This window comes from Brienomyrus brachyistius, unplaced genomic scaffold, assembly GCF_023856365.1.
Source record: "Brienomyrus brachyistius isolate T26 unplaced genomic scaffold, BBRACH_0.4 scaffold32, whole genome shotgun sequence".
Lineage (NCBI taxonomy): Eukaryota > Metazoa > Chordata > Actinopteri > Osteoglossiformes > Mormyridae > Brienomyrus > Brienomyrus brachyistius.
The window spans coordinates 1,696,569-1,715,979 of record NW_026042307.1 but is presented as its reverse complement, the minus strand read 5'-3'; the positions used below and the strand labels follow the sequence as shown (position 1 = coordinate 1,715,979).

The 19,411-nt window shown below is 42.3% G+C and overlaps 1 protein-coding gene and 1 non-coding gene across 3 annotated transcripts in view; both read right to left on the bottom strand.

The window, feature by feature from the left end:
* The window catches only part of LOC125721158 (gamma-aminobutyric acid receptor subunit alpha-2-like), an 80,683-nt gene extending 74,181 nt beyond the window's left edge, over window positions 1-6,502 (bottom strand). Inside the window, exons 1-4 of one of the 2 annotated variants that reach the window (XM_048997185.1) lie at window positions 6,497-6,502; window positions 6,298-6,324; window positions 5,886-5,964; window positions 2,754-2,869 (exon numbers count right to left, since the gene is read on the bottom strand). In XM_048997185.1, coding sequence (XP_048853142.1) covers window positions 2,754-2,869; window positions 5,886-5,962 — 193 coding nt within the window. In that variant the 5' untranslated portion in view covers window positions 5,963-5,964; window positions 6,298-6,324; window positions 6,497-6,502. Of the gene's footprint in view, window positions 1-2,753; window positions 2,870-5,885; window positions 5,965-6,297; window positions 6,435-6,496 lie in introns of those variants that run through there. The other variant, XM_048997186.1, reaches the window with a different exon arrangement.
* Window positions 905-1,068, bottom strand: LOC125721224 (U1 spliceosomal RNA). Its single transcript, XR_007385739.1, has one exon. It is a non-coding gene; the product is annotated as a U1 spliceosomal RNA (small nuclear RNA).
* Window positions 6,503-19,411: the final 12,909 nt, after the last annotated feature.

The window sequence follows — 19,411 nt, the reverse complement described above, 5'->3', positions numbered from 1 at the left end:
TGTGCTTCACTGCAAGGAAGATGTTAATGTTTAATGTTTGCTTTAATTAGCCATGTAAGACACCTAAAATCTCATCCACCAAACGAATCGATTTTACTGTGAATTTACTGTGAGTGTGCCCTGCGATGGGCTGGCCCCCCATCCTGGGTTGTTCCCTGCCTCATGCCCATTGCTTCTGGGATAGGATCTGGACCCCCCGCAACCCAGTAGAATAAGCAGTTTGGAAAATGGATGGATGGATTATATGCATTGCAATTGGTTTACACTCAGTTACACATGCTGGAAATTTAGGCACTCCAATTTACTTTTAAGATGCATGTTTTTGGACAGTGGAAGGAAACTGAAGAATCCGCCAAAAAGCCACTCACACGCAGGGTGAACATGCAAACTTCACATGCAAAAAGTGGCACTGTATGTTGACAGCAATACCTACTGCACCACTGTGCCACCAGGCTTGCACGATGTGCACTATTAATATTGACAAGGCATTCCACGCCCATGCGATCATCACATCGCAAGGACTGCAAGAGTCTGCTGCGTTCAAACCAGCAATAGGTTGTGCTAAAATGTCATAGGAAACAAAGCTTAACAAGTTTTCGCATGACCACTGCATGCCCTCTCCGAGACATAATGATTCTCATCCAGAATTAGAGAATTAGAATTAGGTGATCAGTGGTCATTGTTGACACACAACAGCACATACCATTTAACCCATATGTAACACCATGACATAGCAGGGGGCAGCTAATTCAGCACCTGGGGAGCAGTGCTGGTGGGCGGTATCTCTTTCAGGGTACCTCAGGGTACCTTGCTGGTCAGGGATTCGACTCTGCAACCTTTCAATTACAAGTGCGCTTTCCTAACCATTAAGACACCACTGCCCACAAAAACAAAAAAAAAAAATCAGGGGAGAGCGTGAACGCAGTCCCCCACTATCAGAAATTATGCAGTGGAGATTCCCACAGTTGGGGAATTGGCAGGGCTCAGCACAGCCGCAGTGCAATGGCTGGGCCTCACCCTGGGTGAACCACCTACTTGATCATGGTATCTCCACTGTCAGGAAAGTATCCATGCTGTAGGTCTCACCCACAGATCTTTTGACGTGTTTGTAAAAAATTTTATAAAAATAAGTGAAAAGGAGAAAAGTTAACGAAAACTGGTGACGAAAACACATTCGTCTTCCGATGTATGGAAATATTTTGTAATACAGACAACATTGAGCAGAAGTAAGTTTTGTCGGCACTGCTTTGTGTCTGCTGGCCCAACTCATGGCATCACCAACATATTACCAACTTCCACTGTCCAATATAAGTAATATTTGGCTATATTGTATATTTTTAACACATAAATATTGTGAAAACTTGATGTATTGCATTGTGAACACACAATGCTCTAACACACAACACGCTCACAAAACATAACTGTATTTGGTTATGTGTAACGTATTACAGAGGCACCTCGGTATATATCCTTAATCCGTTCCAGATCCTTGGAGTTATATCAATCAGGATGTATACCAAATAAATTTTTCCCATAAGAACTGATGCTCGTGGGCAGTCGTGACTTTGTCTCGAGAGAGGTAAACAAGGGTAGCACGCGGTGTCTTGATTCATTTTGACCCATACAACTTCTAGCACGTGAGTCGTATTCCAAACAAAGTTTGTATACCAAGCAAAATTTTTCACGTCCAAACAGGACGTATACCAAGTTGCACTTATTCCAAAGCGGACGTATACCGAGGTAGCACTGTATGTAAAACGATGCAGCTAAGGGGTGGGCTAACTTTCGTTTACACAGCGACTATATTGAGATTGAATGGGAAGTCATTTTAAAAACAATTAAGCCAATATGTGTACATCTAGTGCAGATAGGACAGACATTAGAGAGAGAGAGACACACACCTTACGTCATACTGATTTCTGAGAGGCGGATGAGAGAAAACCGAGGGTGCAGATCCAAAAAGCTCTCATCAGTCAGACCGTTTAGCTGCATGGTTCCAACTATGAACATCACTAACATTGTTAGCAACTATCCTTCAGCAAAACATACCCAGGATGGGTGGGGGTACTGGGGGGAGAGGATGCTGGGTAGGTTCAGCCTATATTGTGCCAACCCCCAACCCCACTGTGCAAGTTTTTTTGGAAAACAACAGACATAATACTGCTTTTTAAAAATATATATCAATAAAATATCACACACACACGGTAAAAATATCATACAGGATACACACACACACACACACACAAAACACTTTCAACTGTTCGAGACTGCAGAACTTTGTTCAACTATTACTCTAGTTACTTATTTAATCACCCAGTGTAGGATATTTATAACATTCTATTATTGATTATAACAATTAGTGCCAATATTAATGCAGTCATTTCTGAAGTATTTTGTCCATTAATGTGTGTATATACATACACACATACACACAGAGTAGACCCCCCCCCCGACACTCTCTGTTCCCCCTAGAGCTGGCTGGACCCTAGGCAGCTGCCTAATACGCCTATGCTTGGATCTAAGCCCACAGAAATGTCTATAGCAGAGCAAACCACTAACATCGTGATCATGTGTCATGTCAGAGAGATTTTCATTGGTTGTCATTTCTAGTGGATTTTACTTTGCTACAGCTTTTTTCAAAGACTAGCATTCATCAGGCTTTCACTCAGTATTCTAAATGCTGACACTATAAATTTCACCAAAACATTGTCATATTACCTATTATGCAATAATCGGCAATATAACGGTCTCACCTCCCAGTCCAGGCCTAAGCCGATTATCGTAACCATCCAGGAGGCTGTCGAGGATTTTCGTGAAGAGGGTGATGTTGTTTTTAAATGCGTCAGTTGTGCTGTCATCTGCTTTGGAGCTGCACGCGCACATAACAGAATTGAAAAAATGTAAATGTGCGTATCTCTGGGGAAAAGAATCTTACCCTCCACTAGATACCATGACACGTGGTACATCAATCGGCTTGGCATGAACCATGCGACGCGGTTCCCGCCACGGGCACATTGTCCGGCTTGGTATGAACCACGTGACCTGGTTCCCGCCACAGACACATGATGCATCACCCGGCTTGGTATGAACCACGCAACCCAGTTCCCACCATAGACACGTGGTACATGACCCGGTTTCCCAATGGTACATGTGACCGGGTTCCCACCACAGACACGTGGTGCATCACCCGGCTTGTTATGAACCACTCGACGCGGTTCCCGCCACGGGCACGTGGTACATTGTCCGTCTTGGTATGAACCACTCGACGCGGTTCCCGCCACAGGCACGTGGTGCATCACCCGGCTTGGTATGAACCACTCGACGCGGTTCCCGCCACGGGCACGTGGTACATCGTCCATCTTGGTATGAACCACTCGACGAGGTTCCCGCAACGGGCACGTGGTGCATCACCCGGCTTCGTATGAACCACTCGACGTGGTTCCCGCCACGGGCACGTGGTACATCGTCCATCTTGGTATGAACCACTCGACGTGGTTCCCGCCACGGGCACGTGGTACATCGTCCATCTTGGTATGAACCACTCGACGTGGTTCCAGCCACGGGCACGTGGTGCATCGCCCGGCTTGGTATGAACCACTCGACGCGGTTCCCGCCACGGGCACGTGGTGCATCGCCCGGCTTGGTATGAACCACTCCACGCGGTTCCCGCCACGGGCACGTGGTACATCGTCCGTCTTGGTATGAACCACTCGACGCGGTTCCCGCCACGGGCACGTGGTACATCGTCCGTCTTGGTATGAACCACTCGACGCGGTTCCCGCCACGGGCACGTGGTACATCGTCCGTCTTGGTATGAACCACTCGACGCGGTTCCCGCCACGGGCACGTGGTACATCGTCCGTCTTGGTATGAACCACTCGACGCGGTTCCCGCCACGGGCACGTGGTACATCGTCCGTCTTGGTATGAACCACTCGACGCGGTTCCCGCCACGGGCACGTGGTGCATCATCCGTCTTGGTATGAACCACTCGACGCGGTTCCCGCCACGGGCACGTGGTGCATCAATCGCCTTGGTATGAACCACTCGACGCGGTTCCCGCCACGGGCACGTGGTGCATCACCCATATTGGTATGAACCACTCGACGCGGTTCCCGCCACAGACACGTGGTATATTGTCTGTCTTGGTATGAACCACTCGATGCAGTTCCCACCATGGGCACGTGGTGCATCACACGGCTTGGTATAAACCACTCGACCCGGTTCCCACCACAGGCACATGGTACATCGTCCATCTTGGTATGAACCACTCGACGCGGTTCCCGCCACGGGCACGTGGTGCATCACCCATCTTGGTATGAACCACTCGACGCGGTTCCCGCCACAGACACGTGGTACATTGTCTGTCTTGGTATGAACCACTCAACGCAGTTCCCGCCACGGGCACGTGGTACATTGTCCGTCTTGGTATGAACCACACAACCTGGTTCCCGCCACAGACACGTGGTACATTGTCCGTCTTGGTATGAACCACTTGACGCGGTTCCCGCCACGGGCACGTGGTACATTGTCCGTCTTGGTATGAACCATGCGACCCGGTTCCCGCCACAGACACGTGGTAGATTGTCCGTCTTGGTATGAACCACTTGACGCGGTTCCCGCCACGGGCACATGGCACATCGTCCGGCTTGATATAAAATGCAGCCTTTTGTCTAGGTAGTGCAATTATTCTTTTGCATATCGCCAGACATAAAATATTCCTATATTCAGAATTAAAATTTTTATGATTATTGGTGCCAAACATTCCCAAATCTCAGAAACAGCCTCCTTCCTGAAATTATCATGTACTACCTAGTATATAGAGAACAGTGAGAGAAACACAGAGCATCTATTAAATTGCAATTCTGTGTTCATAAAAACCTTTTTAAGCAGAGAGGTCAGAGGAGAGTGGCCAGTCTTGTTAAAGCCAACAGGAAGGCCACTAGTGTAAAAATAAGAAACTAAGAACAACAGTGGTGAACATAATAGCATCCTTAAACACACAACTCATTATGCAATTCTGGGCGCAGAAGTGGGTCTTATAGATGCACCTAGTTAAGAGGCCACTAAGCATGTAGTCTGGTGAATTTACATTCTTCTTGTAGGAGATTCGCTTTCTTTTGAGACTTTCTGATAACGTCAGCCACAATCTTCCATTTTCAGCGATAGAGAACACCTACTGTAATGGCAGCCATTACAGTTTCTCTAACTGAGAAATCTTGCTTTGTGAAACCCCCCGTCATACATTATCTTAAAATAATTTCAGCATCATTCAGCTGAAAAATCTTGCTTTGTGGACCCAACCCCCGGGACTTGGAAGGTAAAACACTGAAAATATTAAATGTTAATTAATATTGTATGGGGTGACTCTTGCTCAATCCTATACAGTTATCAACAACACAAATAATTATCATTTAACATAAAATATTCAAAATAGAATAGTTAACTTCCCATTCATAAATCATAAATATTTCTATTAAAGTAAGCTGTTGACACATTATTACTAGTTTCAATTAGTAATTCAAAATGTTTTAAAATGAAAAGTGCTGACAATCTAACTAGAGTCAGTTGTTTACTGTATGTGACCACATATAAATGTTTTAATTGCATTAAAAGTGAATTGATTGAAATATGACCATGTAATGGAGCTCTTTGCTCCATATCTACGCAGTTGTGCACTGGGCTGAGAATAGCCGTTGTCCACACTTTGCGTTCACGTTTTTCTTTAATGTGCAGGCATTAAGGTGGCACAGACTCATTATGGTGAATCGTGGAGGCTGATGAACATGCACTGGATCTGATGTCTTTCATCGGTGTCGCCACTACCGCTCACTGCCTGGGCTACTTATAATACATTCATTAAAATAAGAAGGTAATGACACTTACCCCATCTGCCAAAGGCAAAGCACCGTCAAACTAAACCAGATGAGTAATCCATGAGCATTGTTCACCAGCTCCCTCATGGCTGAGAGTCACACCAAAAAAAAGAGGGGAAAAAATTCAAATCGATTAAGTTGTTCAGAAATATAACTTTCATTATATTTATGTCTTCTTGTCTATACACAGCAGCCAGTATTTGTTCCGTTAACGATGACGTGGCGGATTTACAATAACTTTAGCGGATCTTGTTTTCCACAAGCGATGTCTTTCAGAAAAAATTTATTAATACTGATTCCAAGTGGCTGTTGTAACCTCGCATCTGTTGCATGGGGGGGAAAATCCGTAATGTGTTAATAGACTGCGGCCCTAATGTATTTATCAAGGTAAGCGAAATGATGATGTTTCATACGAAGCTTACCTGAAATGGGGGACTTGCCACCGTGCACTGCTCTCGAGGATGAAAAAATACAGGAAAGTTGAGCCGAAGAAACAGCGAGTAGATGTCAACTAGTGTTCAGTGAGGGCTAAGCGAGGGTGCAGGGAGCGCGCGAGGTTACCGTGGACGAGCGCGCATGAACGACAAAAGCGCGAAATCCTTTATATGTGATCACGCTTACCGTGAACCTTACAGGATATTTCAATTGTCTTTCATTCAGTATATTCTCATTCCAGTTACTTTCTCCTCACGTTCAGCTCAGTAATCTATATTAGGCAGCACGACAAGCAGAAGTAGTAAATGAAACACGCCAAGCAGCACCGGGTCCTAAAGCTAGCATATATATTTGTATTAATGTTTGTTCTACTTATTTTTACTTAAAATGCTGGGAAGGGGAATTAATATTTATTATTCTTACAAAATAAGTTTTCTTTTTACGTTAGGATGTCCTGTTATAGCAAGTAATCCCACAATATATGCAAATATACGTGTTTTAAATAAAACTCCTGGTAGAATGGTACAATTATGACTCTTTTTATGAATCAATCATTTATTAAGTGTAATTTAGAAAGCTTGTAATTCAAATTTTCCGTTTGCAGACGACAGGAAACTAAGTGCCCTTGAATTTATGTCATGACGGCGATCTTGGACATACAAAAGATTAAATGAACCCGAATTAACCAAGTGATCCATCATCCACTTAATGACCGCGCCATAAACTTATAATTAGCGCCACGATTTCTAAGAAATGTTTTCAGGAGAGTCATTATAAAAACGTTAGTAAGAGAAATGGGCATGTTCTGACAGTACAGAGAGTTTTCGTATAAGATTTATAGAAGAACGATTTATGCAGAAAATGTGTTCTGCTCATTGTTCACTGAACCACGTGTACCTGTGTTCCTTTCATATTAAATTTAACATGTTTATCATTGCTTAATTAAAGGTACAAAACACTACATTAAAAATTAATGAGTTTTGTGGATTTTGTGATATATGCACATTTATATTTTAATCTATGCCTGTACTGTCAATTTATCATAATTCAAAATTTCAAGATTATTCATTATTATACTAATAAGTTTACATCACTATCAGGACCAAAACAAAGTAGCATTAATGGAACCTTAAATGCATGGGATTCAGTCTTACAACAGCATTAAACAGCTGAATAATGAAGCAGAAAATATCCAGGATTTCTTCAGTACCCCAAAAATGATACTTCATATGATCATGCAATTCAAAACTGAGTAATCCAAAGTAAGACGTTGTTCACATATATATGGGTAATTTCAAAATGTAGCTTTTTCTATCCTTTTCAGCCTTTTGGCCACAGACAAATAGCGTTTTACAAGCTTTTGTAAAACTGCATCTAGGGTGAAAAGTCATCTACTTTGTCTGACACCAGAATGTGTGGCATTCGCTATTTAGTCTAGCAGAACTGGTAAGAAGGCTTCTGATTGGCCAACATGGCTTTACAGTTAGACTTATATCACCACCCTGGTGGCTTGGCATGCTCTTGATAGCGTTTTCATGGGTTCAATTAGAGCTCAATCATATTTAAGTAGAACAGTGACTGATATTAGTATTGCTCTTGGAGCAGTGGGCTGGGGCTACAGGAGGTAGCCTCAGTAGATGTGTTTTCTGTGCCGGTCAGTAGCCAGCAGGTACTGGCTTGGTGGGTTGGGGCAGCTTGGGGTTCATGGTCCTTAACTGGCATTTGGCCTTGGGCTTCCGGTTATCCAGCTTGTGGTGGGGCCGCATGATCCTAGGTGGCCATCATTCCACAGCTGGTTTGCTGTGCTGCTGGCATTCTGTCTTTGGGGAGGGGGGGTTGTTTGGTTTTTTGAGTTCTTGCCCCTTTAGGTTCCTGGTTGGGGTTCTCCAGTCCTCTGCCTTCTGCACCGCCTCATACTGGGGGCTGGCCATCCAGTCAACAGCTCAAATCCTCCTGGTTCCCCATTTTTAACAGTGGATCTCAGGGGAGAAGACCAGGCATGTTTGATAGGCAGCCTGGCATGTGATGTTCTGTCACAGACCTGGTGTTATGAAGGCAAATTAACATTTTAACATGAGTGCCGAGTCTGAAATATGACAGACTGTTGGCCCACTACTGGATTTTAACATTTAAACACTATGTTTTTCATTCTAGTAAAACTTTTGTGTTCTCTCCCTTTTTTCTAGTCTCCCATAAATCTGCATTTCTCTTCTCTGATATTTTAGCCTCAGGACGTTCATTCACTTCCAGCTTTAAGTGGTATTTCACTGCACTAGTCTCTATTGTCCATTATTTGCAAACTAATATTTATGCACCAGGTATGATTGAGTAATCATTCCAAAGCACTTGTACTCGGCCAATATATCAAGAATTGTGGATGTTAGAATCTTGCTTTATCAACTGCCGTACTGAACTTAACTCTGTAATTGGTCAAGACACATTCTGTCACAGATAAAACAAGTTTTATAATCCTGACCTACTCATTTCAGTGCTGCATTAGTTTATTAGGCAGACTTATTTACTTTCCAATACAACTTCATTCACTTTTTCCTGTGTGTTTGTAATTATTACATTGTGGGGACCAGATTTCCCCAGAACATGATAAAGACCTGCAACTTTTTACCTTGTGGGTTATTTTTTGGTCCCCACAAGAGTAGCTTCAATTTTATAAAAATCTATGACTGCGATCAAGAAACTAAAAATGGCAAAAAAACTGTTTTTCATCTGGTTACTCACAGATAAGGTTCGGTCTGGGTAGGGGTTATGCCAGTCGAAATGAATGAACAGCCCCCACAAAGATATGAATACAAAAATGTGTGTGTGTGTGTGTGGGGGGGGGGGGGGGGGGGGGTGGGTACCCTATGATGAACTGGCATCTCCAGACTGTTCCCCTGCCTTGTATCCTACACTTCCTCACCCCCCCCCTTCAACCCTGTACTGGATATACGCAATAGAGATCATAGGCTCACTGTAGCCTCCTACTCATAACACTGGCCAGGATTTTTTACTTTTCGACTTGTATAAGCCTTCTCATTAGACACAGAAAAAGGCTTTAATATGGCAGTAGGTTTTGTCTTATTGGAATAGTTAAGTATCCTACTCCTAATAGGCCTGTACCATTCACTGTCTGACATCAGTGTAGAAGAGACGAGGACCACCTTGATAGCAAAAGTACATTCAACCGACATTCTTTTTTCCATCAGCTAATGCATTGAATTTGAATCAACATTTATTGCAAACATTAGAATAAATTGATTTACAGACATCATGTCCTGGGTGTGACTTTAAACTGCATCCGGTCATGCAAGCGGTCCTCCAACATGCAGGGGACATTTTTTGAGGTTGGTGGCGGGATTGGCACTCCAGCCACCGTAAAACAATTGTCTCTCCGGCAAGATGACCATCTTCCTCTGCTGTCTGGGGAGCTTCATAAACTGTGCATTTTGGTGGCAGCACTCTCTGGGGTACCCAGACCAGGGAGTGCCCAGATCTCTGTAGGTGGTCTGATGGCTGCCATACTCAGGGAGTAGTTGTTGCTGTAGTGGATCGGGTCCTCTCGATGGTGTCTGATGTCACTCCTTTCAACGAGCATATTATGAGACTAATAAGGCATTTCTTGGGTGTCTTGTCTGTTGCCTCAGTGTATGCTATGACTGTGATGAGTGATGTCTCATTGAGGGACATGACTTCACTTGAATGGTTGATGGGTGCTCATGAGGTGACACTCCTCTGGTCATGGGTGACTTCAATGAGGATTGTGTTGGCCCCCATGGGTCTGGAGACCGGGGTGAGAGTGGATCCATGCTACCTGACTTTTTGAAAGGTCAGGGGCTGTGGGTCGCTGGATTTTGGTACCAATTCCCTGAGTCGCATTGCTGAACTTCGTACTCCAATACTGGTGGGGCGGCGAGGGATATCGATCAAATCCGCGTGGGCAGACACTGGAGGGTCCTTCAGAACTGCAGGGTCTACAGAAGTTCCCTGTTTGTGAATTCAGACCACAGACTTGTTGTTGCTACTCTGAAGATTCAGCTTAGATCCAGTAGGCTACCACCTACTAGGAGAATGAGGCTGGGCTTGGATAGACTCCAAGATCAAGCTGTTTCTGATGAGTTTGCATGCAGCTTGTGTAAGGAACTTACAGACGTGGTTACGACTGCCAACTCTAAAGTGATATGGGAGACCTACCGTGATAAGACCCTGAAGGTGGCCGAGGGCTGTGTTGGTGTTGCTGGTGTTCCCAGAAGGAGGTGTTTCATCTTGCAGGGCACCCTGGATATTATAGAGAGGAGTCACAGTGCACGACTTTGTGGCAACTCCAGTCTGTACTGGAGGAGAATGGCTCTGAGGGCAGAGAAGAAGGCATTTGTTCGACGAATCTGTGAGAAAGTGACATATCATCTGTGGTCTAGTGACCCACATCTGTGAACCACTCAGTCTCACTGAGGGTAGGGAAGGCTGCAGGGATCTGTGGTATCCAGGGTGAACTTCTCGAGGCTGTTCTCCTAGCATTGCAGGCAATTTTTGCTTCCAATTGGGAGTCAGGCATGATACCAGCTGATTCATCGGGGTTTGTACAGTAGTCCCGATCTGGAAAGGGAAGGGTGATCCCCTGGACTGTGACAACTACAAGGGGATACTACTGCTCTTAGTGTCCGGTAACGTCCTTTCTAGAGTCATCCTTAACAGGATTCTTGATCACTTGCTTGCCTCTCAGTGACCAGAGCAGTCTGGTTTTACACCTAAAAAGCCTATCATTGGCTATATCCTTACACTGAGGTTTCTCATCGAGCACAAGCGTGAATGTCAGCAGAGGTTCTTTGCAGCCTATGTCTATTTACATAAAGCATGTGACTCAGTTGATCGAGTTGCCCTGTGGGGCATCCTGAGACTTTGCAGGATCCCCCCAAAGTTACTGGACATCATATCCAGCCTGTACAATGGTAGTGTGAATGCTGTGCAGAGTGGAGGGAGAACCTACACATTCTTCCCAGTTGATTCTGGAGTTCGCCAGAGGTGTGTTCTTGCTCCTACTTTGTTCAATGCTTGTACAGACTGGGGGTTGGGCAGGGTCTTGGGGTCCAGCAGTTGTGGGGTATCTGATGGTGAAGAAAGATTTACTGATCGGGGCTCTTGAGAGACTGAGTGAGGAGTCTGAGTGTCTGGGATTACAGGTGTCCTGGATACCTTTAATGACTTCTGAGGCACCTCCATCAGTAGTGTGTCTGTCTGTGGAGAGAATGTCGACCTCGTCGAGAGATTTGTTGTTGTTGGAAAGGGGTGTGTGCCTGAGGGGGGGTCGCCATTCGCGATCTCGAGGAGTTTCACAGTGTGGTGAGTGTGGAAACACCCTGCATCAGTGCATGCTCCCCAACCTGACCTGACCTGACCTGATTTTTGTTTGATTAGATGTTGATTCAATGTTATATTTTGATGCATCACAATGCAACAACAGTATATTTTCAACTATAGTTTAAAGTTGATTTATAGTTTTTTTCTAGTTGAATTAATATTGAATCAGTAGTAACTGGCAAGTAACACAAGACGTTCAAAGCAGTACGCAAATCACAATGTTTCATTAAATTCACAATTAAATTAAAATGAACAAAACCAGTTTTGGTGGTTGGGACCAGTATAATGCAGCAATAAAAATAAAAAAATATTAAGTATAAAGTTCCCTCCATTTTAGTATTTAATATTATTCTATTGATGAGGCAAAATTTGTATCAGGAACTAATGGTGCACACACAGTGCACAATAACGTAAGCAGTATAAGAAGTGGAAATTATTTTTCGGTGTAAATCAGAAACATTTTACCTACATGCTTATTTTTAGTAAAACTACAGAAATAGAATAGCAACAAAATTTGAAATAAAATGTACAAAAATGGTCCACTTTGTGACAAGTGACTGAGACTGTGCAGTTTTGTGCTGCTTGCCTCCCTCATGCTCCAGCATATACCACAGCCACGCTTATCACCTGAAAACTCAGAATGCGTCCTTGAAGGAAATACCTTTCGCACAGTGTCTACGTAGAGTAGTTTAGATATTTCTCATCGTTCCTGAAGGCCTTCCAACTTAAGTATTACTGCCTGTGAATTGGTTGTAATTACAAGCTGAAGGTGAGTGTAATAATGAACAATGACTGAAAGCGTAATTAGCCTCATCTAATTAGACTGATCGACCAAAATTAACTGCTATTAACTGTAATGAAAATATCATTCATAACTTACAGAAAATGCAGTCCTGTAATTTGGTACATTTCAAGCCTGATTTGTTCCATCATCTTGCCCAGTTGAGGGATCTAGCAAACTCATTTGTTAACGGGCGCTTTTCCACCACACCAAGTATTGTACTTTTGCTATGGTACTTTCAGGACTTTCCCTTTTCAATTGACTTCTGGTCGAGTACCAGTACCAAAAAGTTGCAGTACCAAAAGTACCAGTACCAAAAAGTTGCAGTACCGAAAGTGTTAAACCAGCTGGGGCACTTTGGTACTTCAGTACTTTTGGGTGGGACTTCAAACGCTTGCGACTGATTATGCAAATAACCCTCCTCTTAAACACAATACAACTTAAATCTTTATAAAAGTTTCAAAGTCAGAAAGCAACGATAAGCAGAAATGAATTGCAATCTGGTTAGAAGAACAGATACAAAAACAGATCAGGATGGCATGACAAGAAATTTAATAAGAATTTTGTTTAATATACTAGAACAGTACGCATATATAGTGTCGCTGTCCTAGCGATGTGATTTTGTTGTAAACATATTGTGGGTGTTTATAAAGCAAAAAGAACCTAATACATTTCCTACAAACCCATCTAGGAGTGATTGAAACACCAAGGATGAAAATAATTATGATTTTGCAAACAGGAATATAAATATATATAAAATATAAAAGGAATAATAATTAAAATCTCAAAGCTAGCTATGGTTTGTTTTTCTAAGACAGACTAGTAATATTTCAACGAAATATTATGTCCATATACAGGATGAACTCACTAGCAATTAAGAATTGCATGTACATAACACACAATGTTGGTATTAATATTGCACATCTTCCAGCTCTATAATATACTACAGCCATTTTTCAAATTCAGTCCAAATCACCTGGCCTCACCTTTGTGATGCCATTCAGCACCGGTACCAGTTTTTACGCCACTGGAACACCTTGAAGTACTGTACGTTTAGTACTTTCTCGAGGTACCAAAATCACTGCACCTGGTGCAGTGGAAAAGTTCCCAATGTCTGTACAAGTATTTGACTTTCCATACTTGAGGGGTCATGTCCTCCAGACAAATTGTAAAATGTTATCTGTAACACAAGCACCACAGCAATAAATAGAAGGTCAGTGTATGTAAGGCTGGCACTGGTTTTTGTCTTTAGGTTATTTCAATGGTATGATGAAGCATACAGTTATGGAGCATATACAGAGAGAGAGTGCCACATTAAACTACTAAAAAGGCCAAATATAAAACTGTTTACTGCCTACAGCATATAAAATGCTAAATCATTGTAAACCTTTAAACCAAAAGCCAAAATATGCCAATTTCTTCTGCAGGGGGCAAGCATTTAAGCCTTTACATCTCTAAACGGGAATATGCTAAACGTACATCGAAAAGCGTCTTCTGGTGGACCACACAGCCGAGCCCCTTTGTTTGTCCAGTCCATGGCAACCTTCTCATGTCTGGTGTCTGTTTGTAGACAGATTTTGAGTAACAGTGTCTGGGAAAGTATCCTGAAACCAGGGCTTCCCCGATGCAAACAATATAATAATAATAATAATAATAAATGAATTTAAAAAATTTAAATAATAATAATAATACGTTTTATTTATATAACAATTTTACGTGAATTCAAAGACGCTTATAGAGAAAGTACACAAAAAACACATAACACATTATGCATTGGGAAGGTTAAATACCTTAGCAAAAAGAAAGGTTTTTAACATGGTTTTAAAATCTGAAACAGAGGTCGATAAACGAATGGCAGTAGGGATTTAGTTCTAAAGGCGGGGAGTTAAACAGGAGAATGCATGGTCACCATAGCTATGAAATTTGGAAGGGGGGATGAGGAGAGCGCCAGAAGAGGAAGATCTAAGACTGTGGCGAGGCTGGTAGAGGAGAAGCAGTTCAGTAAGGCATGATGGGCTTTGCTTATTAAGAGCTTTTAATGTCAGGAGCAACATTTTAAAGTGGATGCGCTCTTATATAGGGAGCCAGTGCAGGCTCTACAGAACGGGTGTGATGTATTGGTAGGAATGAGTGTGAGAAAGGAGTCGGACAGCAGAATTCTGAATTATCTGAAGTTTATGGAGAGATTTAGCAGAATTACCAGGGAGTAGTAAGCAGAGGTGGGTAGTAACGCGTTACATTTACTCCGTTACATTTACTTAAGTAACTTTTTGGAAAAATTGTACTTGTAAGAGTAGTTTTAACGCATGATACTTTTACTCTTACTTGAGTAAGAAATTTCAAGAAGAAACGGTCCTTTTCTCCGTTATTCTAAGACATATGTTGCTCGCTACTCGCTACTTTCATTTTAATAATCTGTTATTCGCTACACAGGTGATTTTTGGTCATACTAGTCCAAGGGTTCTGTCACATGATTCTTTTTCGCCAGTAAAATGTAGCTAATAACAACGCGTCACTCAGTTTCACCAATCAAATGGAGCCATACAGTCACATGACCACACAAAATTTACACGGCGTCGCACAGAGAAGTGACTGAAAGGAGAAAACAATGGCGCAAACAACGGCGTGTGATTTTGAACCAGAAGAAGCAGAACACCCCTGGCCTCACATTCGATCAATGTTTTCATTACAGACTATAAAACAGAACATGTTCTATGTCATGCACTGTCTTACGCGTCTGCCTAAGCGTGTCGACATTTCAACCTACAAGAACTCGACTTCGAACTTGAGGAAGCACGTTGCGGTATGTTGTAGTATATGTGTTTTGGCTGTGGATTTTATAACCTAATAACGTAATAAATAACTGCTAAATGTACATTGCTTTTGAGTAAGTTATCACACTGCAGCCTCACAGACAGACACACATACACACACGCACACACACACACTAGTGAACAGCAAAGCACGGTCACCGTGGTGGAGGGAAACTAAAGTGAAGTTCAGTGAATAAAACAATTTATAATAAAGAAAATCTTTTTTCTGTTAGGCACTGAGCATGTTTTTTTCAAATATCTCATTGAATTTCCCACCGTCATGGTGTGGTGTGGTGATGAGTCTGTCTGAATGGATAAATTCCCTGTAGCCCAGATATTTTTTCTGTCAACAGAGGGTTCACCCCAACAAACTGAAGAGGTACACAGACTTAATAGAGTCCCACAGAAAGCGAAAATCCTCCTCTTCTGACGAACCTCCTAAAAAGAATGTGAAGATCATAAATTCCTTTGCTGTCCCTCCACAGCAGGTAACACAAGCAAAGCTTGACAAGCTTGTGCTAAGTTTTGTCTGTGAAGCCAACCAACCATTTTCTGTGGTTGACACCATCCTTCAAGTCAATGTTAGAAACCTTGCAACCTCAGTGTACAGTAAAGGAAAACGTTATGCTGTAGAATACAGGAATCTGCAAAGGACATGAAGAACATAATCATCAAAAATTTGAGCACTGTTAACCATGTTGCTACCACAACGGACTGCTGGACTGCCAGACAACGTAGTTACTTAGGTGTCACCTGTCACTGGACAGACCACAACTCTCTAGAGAGGCACTCCGCTGCACTGGCTTTTAGACGTGTCAAAGGCTCACACACTTTTGATGTCCTTGCAGCAGCATTAGAAGAAATCCATTCTGAATACCACATCAGGGAGAAAGTAACCAGGACAACAACAGACAGTGGCTCAAACGTCCTGAAGGCCTTTCGAATATATAGTGTGGAGGAGAAAGAGGACAAGGTTACTGATGGACAGGAGGAGCGAGACTCCACAGTTGATGATGTGTCAGAAGATGAAAGTGAGTTAGAGGTGGAGTATCAGGATGTGTCCGCTATTTTGGATGATGACACTGGCCTGGAGTACCAACTTCCACAGCACCAAAAGTGTGCATGCCATCTCCTCAATCTCATATCAACAGTTGACACCACTGCTGCAGGAGCTGCAAGCGAAACATACAAGAGGCTGTCTCGGTCTGCTTTTGCAAAATACAATGCTCTGTGGAATAAAACCAGCAGGTCAACCACGGCATTTGAAACAGTGCAACGTGAATGCAAACTGCAGTTCCTGAAACCCAATCAGACCCTCTTCCTCGCTGTAGAAAGGGTTGTGCGCATTCAGAAGGAGCAAGGAGAAAAGGCAATCCGCAATGTATGTACAGCATTGAAGATAAAGATGTAAGTTGGCAGAACTCACATTGTTTGTTAAAGAGTAATGAAATGGATGTCAGCATTGCTGATTAATGTCGGTGAATCCTCCTGTCTTAAGTTTAATATATTGCAACATGATTTAGTGTTCTTTACATGGTTGTGTGATAATTGTAGTTGATTTGATTGAAATAGTTTAACTTATTTTTATTTTGTATTTATTTTTTAATTTAACATGGATCTTTTGTACACTGAAAAAAAGAACTTTGTGGTGTAGTAAAATTTATTAAATTAACTGTAACTTCTACATTGTACAATTAAGATTCAGTGAGAACTAGAATTTCTGAAGTAAAATTTAGAATATTTACACATTTTATTCACTTAGTAAGTGAACTGTATGCAAATAATAAGCTTTACTATATATTTTTTCGTACTGTTTAATTATTTAATTGTCACTGAATAAACACAGAAATACTATGTAAATTGTAATCTAAAAAATTAATACCGCATTTGAATTGGCATATGCGCACTTTTGACATTCAAATACGCATGCGTGGATTCAAACGCAGTATGCGTTTTAGATTCCCGCGTTTTCATCACAAATCTGAAGTTTGGCGTTCGAATCTGTTGGAAGAAGCAGAGTGCCTGCAATTTTAGGACATCAAAGCATTTAGAGCTATTAAGGAATTATAGATTGGAACATTTACATGCTGGTCAGGGCGGGCACTACCCTGTTTCTACACAGACTGTCCTTGTTCATTTAAAAGTTGGGGTGCACTTTGCACCCATTTGTCTAGAGATCATACACATACTGAACAGACAATTGTCATGTATGTAATTCGTGTAGTTTTCACACAGAGGCGCAATATTTTGAACATCTTGGAGCTTATCTGAAAAAGTATGAAACTGTTCATTGTGTTTTTAAAGATTGTGACTACAGTACTAATGTATATTCAACTTTTGCAGGGTTAACGATCTTCCACCACATCCAAGTGGTGAAACTAATGACACATTGGAAATGGAGAGACAGGAGCTTCTTAACGAGGTAAAGAAGAACAACCGTAGGGTGATTCAAGAAAAAATGGCCAAAACATTCTCCTATCGAAGGCTTGAGGTTGTGAGTGGTAGTCCAGGAGCCGATGACTTCAAAGAGAGATGGCCTGCTTTTTTTGTAAATACATTTTTAAATCCTTAAAGTTGTGTAGGCCAGTAACAATTTTAGATTTTAGAATGATATATTATGAACTAGGGCTGGCATGGTGGTGCAGTGGTTAGCACTGTTGCCTCACACCTCTGGGTCCCAGGTTCGAGTCTCCGCCTGGATCATGTGTGTGGAGTTTGCATGTTCTTCCCATGTTGTCGTGGGGTTTCCTCCGGGTATTCCGGTTTCCCCCCATAGTCCAAAAACATGCTAATTGGAGTTGCTAAAATTGCTCGCATGTGTGCGTGACTGGTGTGTGAGTGTGCCCTGCGATGGGCTGGCCCCCCATCCTGGGTTGTTCCCTGCCTCGTGCCCATTGCTTCCAGGATAGGCTCTGGACCCCCCGCAACCCAGTAGGATAAGCGGTTTGGAAAATGGATGGATGGATATTATGAACTACCGTTATATAATATATACTGGAAATGTACTTGTTTCCCAGTTACAACTGTAGACCAAATTACTCTTTTTAAGCTGAGCATCATATGTGCACCTTTATGCAGAATTTACCCTTCCTTTACTTCGCATCAGACTATTTGGCCTGGTTCCTAATGTGTGTGTGTGTGAGAGAGAGACTGCAAGTGTGTGAGAGTGTGTGAGAGCGAGTGAGTGTGTGTGAGAGAGAAAGTGATGAGTGTGTATTTGACCTGGTTCTTAATTTTGTACTTTTGAATCTTTTGTCAATTCAGGTCAAGGAGGAATTTTGAAGAATAACAACAGTTTCTCTGGAGCAGAGGTTCATGTTTAAACTTGAGCACTACACACCAAAACTTACTGCCCTGATGAAGGCCAAGGGAGGTGTCATAGGGACAAAGCTGAGGCCCATCCTGGACAAACTGAGCCAGGTAAGTTTGTTCAAAATTTGGCTGTTTATATTTTTATGAACAGACAAGGACCTGTGGTCTCTCTCTCAAACACACATGAAGCAAGAGCCATGTTTGAAAAGATGAGGTGCAGGGGCAGAGAAGCTATAGAGCGCAAAGATTCATGCTTTATATGCGGTATGTCCACATGCATAGCACAAGCCCTTACACTCTGTAAATTTAGCTTTTCACATGCAGAAATCACTGCTCTTTGCACATGTCTGCTCTCAATTGACTGTTCATTGTATGTAAATAGTTGTTTAGTGTTGACATCATAAATTGTTCACAGAACCAAAGACTTGAGATCAGACGTGAAGCTGTCATCTGTAGCATCATCATGTACCTTGGGGAGGAGCTTCTTGAAGATTGCCTGGTAAATCATAATTTAATTGTTTTATGATACAATTTTAAAACTTAATGTATTATAAATAAAGCAAGTCACTTCTTAAATAAGAAAGGAAGGAAGATGAGGGGATGGAAGTATTCTGCTCAACCAAATCAGACAATGGAAAAGCCAACAAAATATATCATCTGGAAGAACAAACTAGAGAGATTTGTCAATGATTGACAAGCATAATGACAAAAATAAACCTGCTCGGGGGTTACAAGGTCTTAGGGTTTTCTGCCACTGTAAAGTATGGAGCCTTTGACTGCTCACAGCAGAGGCTGAGGGAAATGTTAAAGCAACTCTCACTCAGAGGATGTTTTATTAATGCT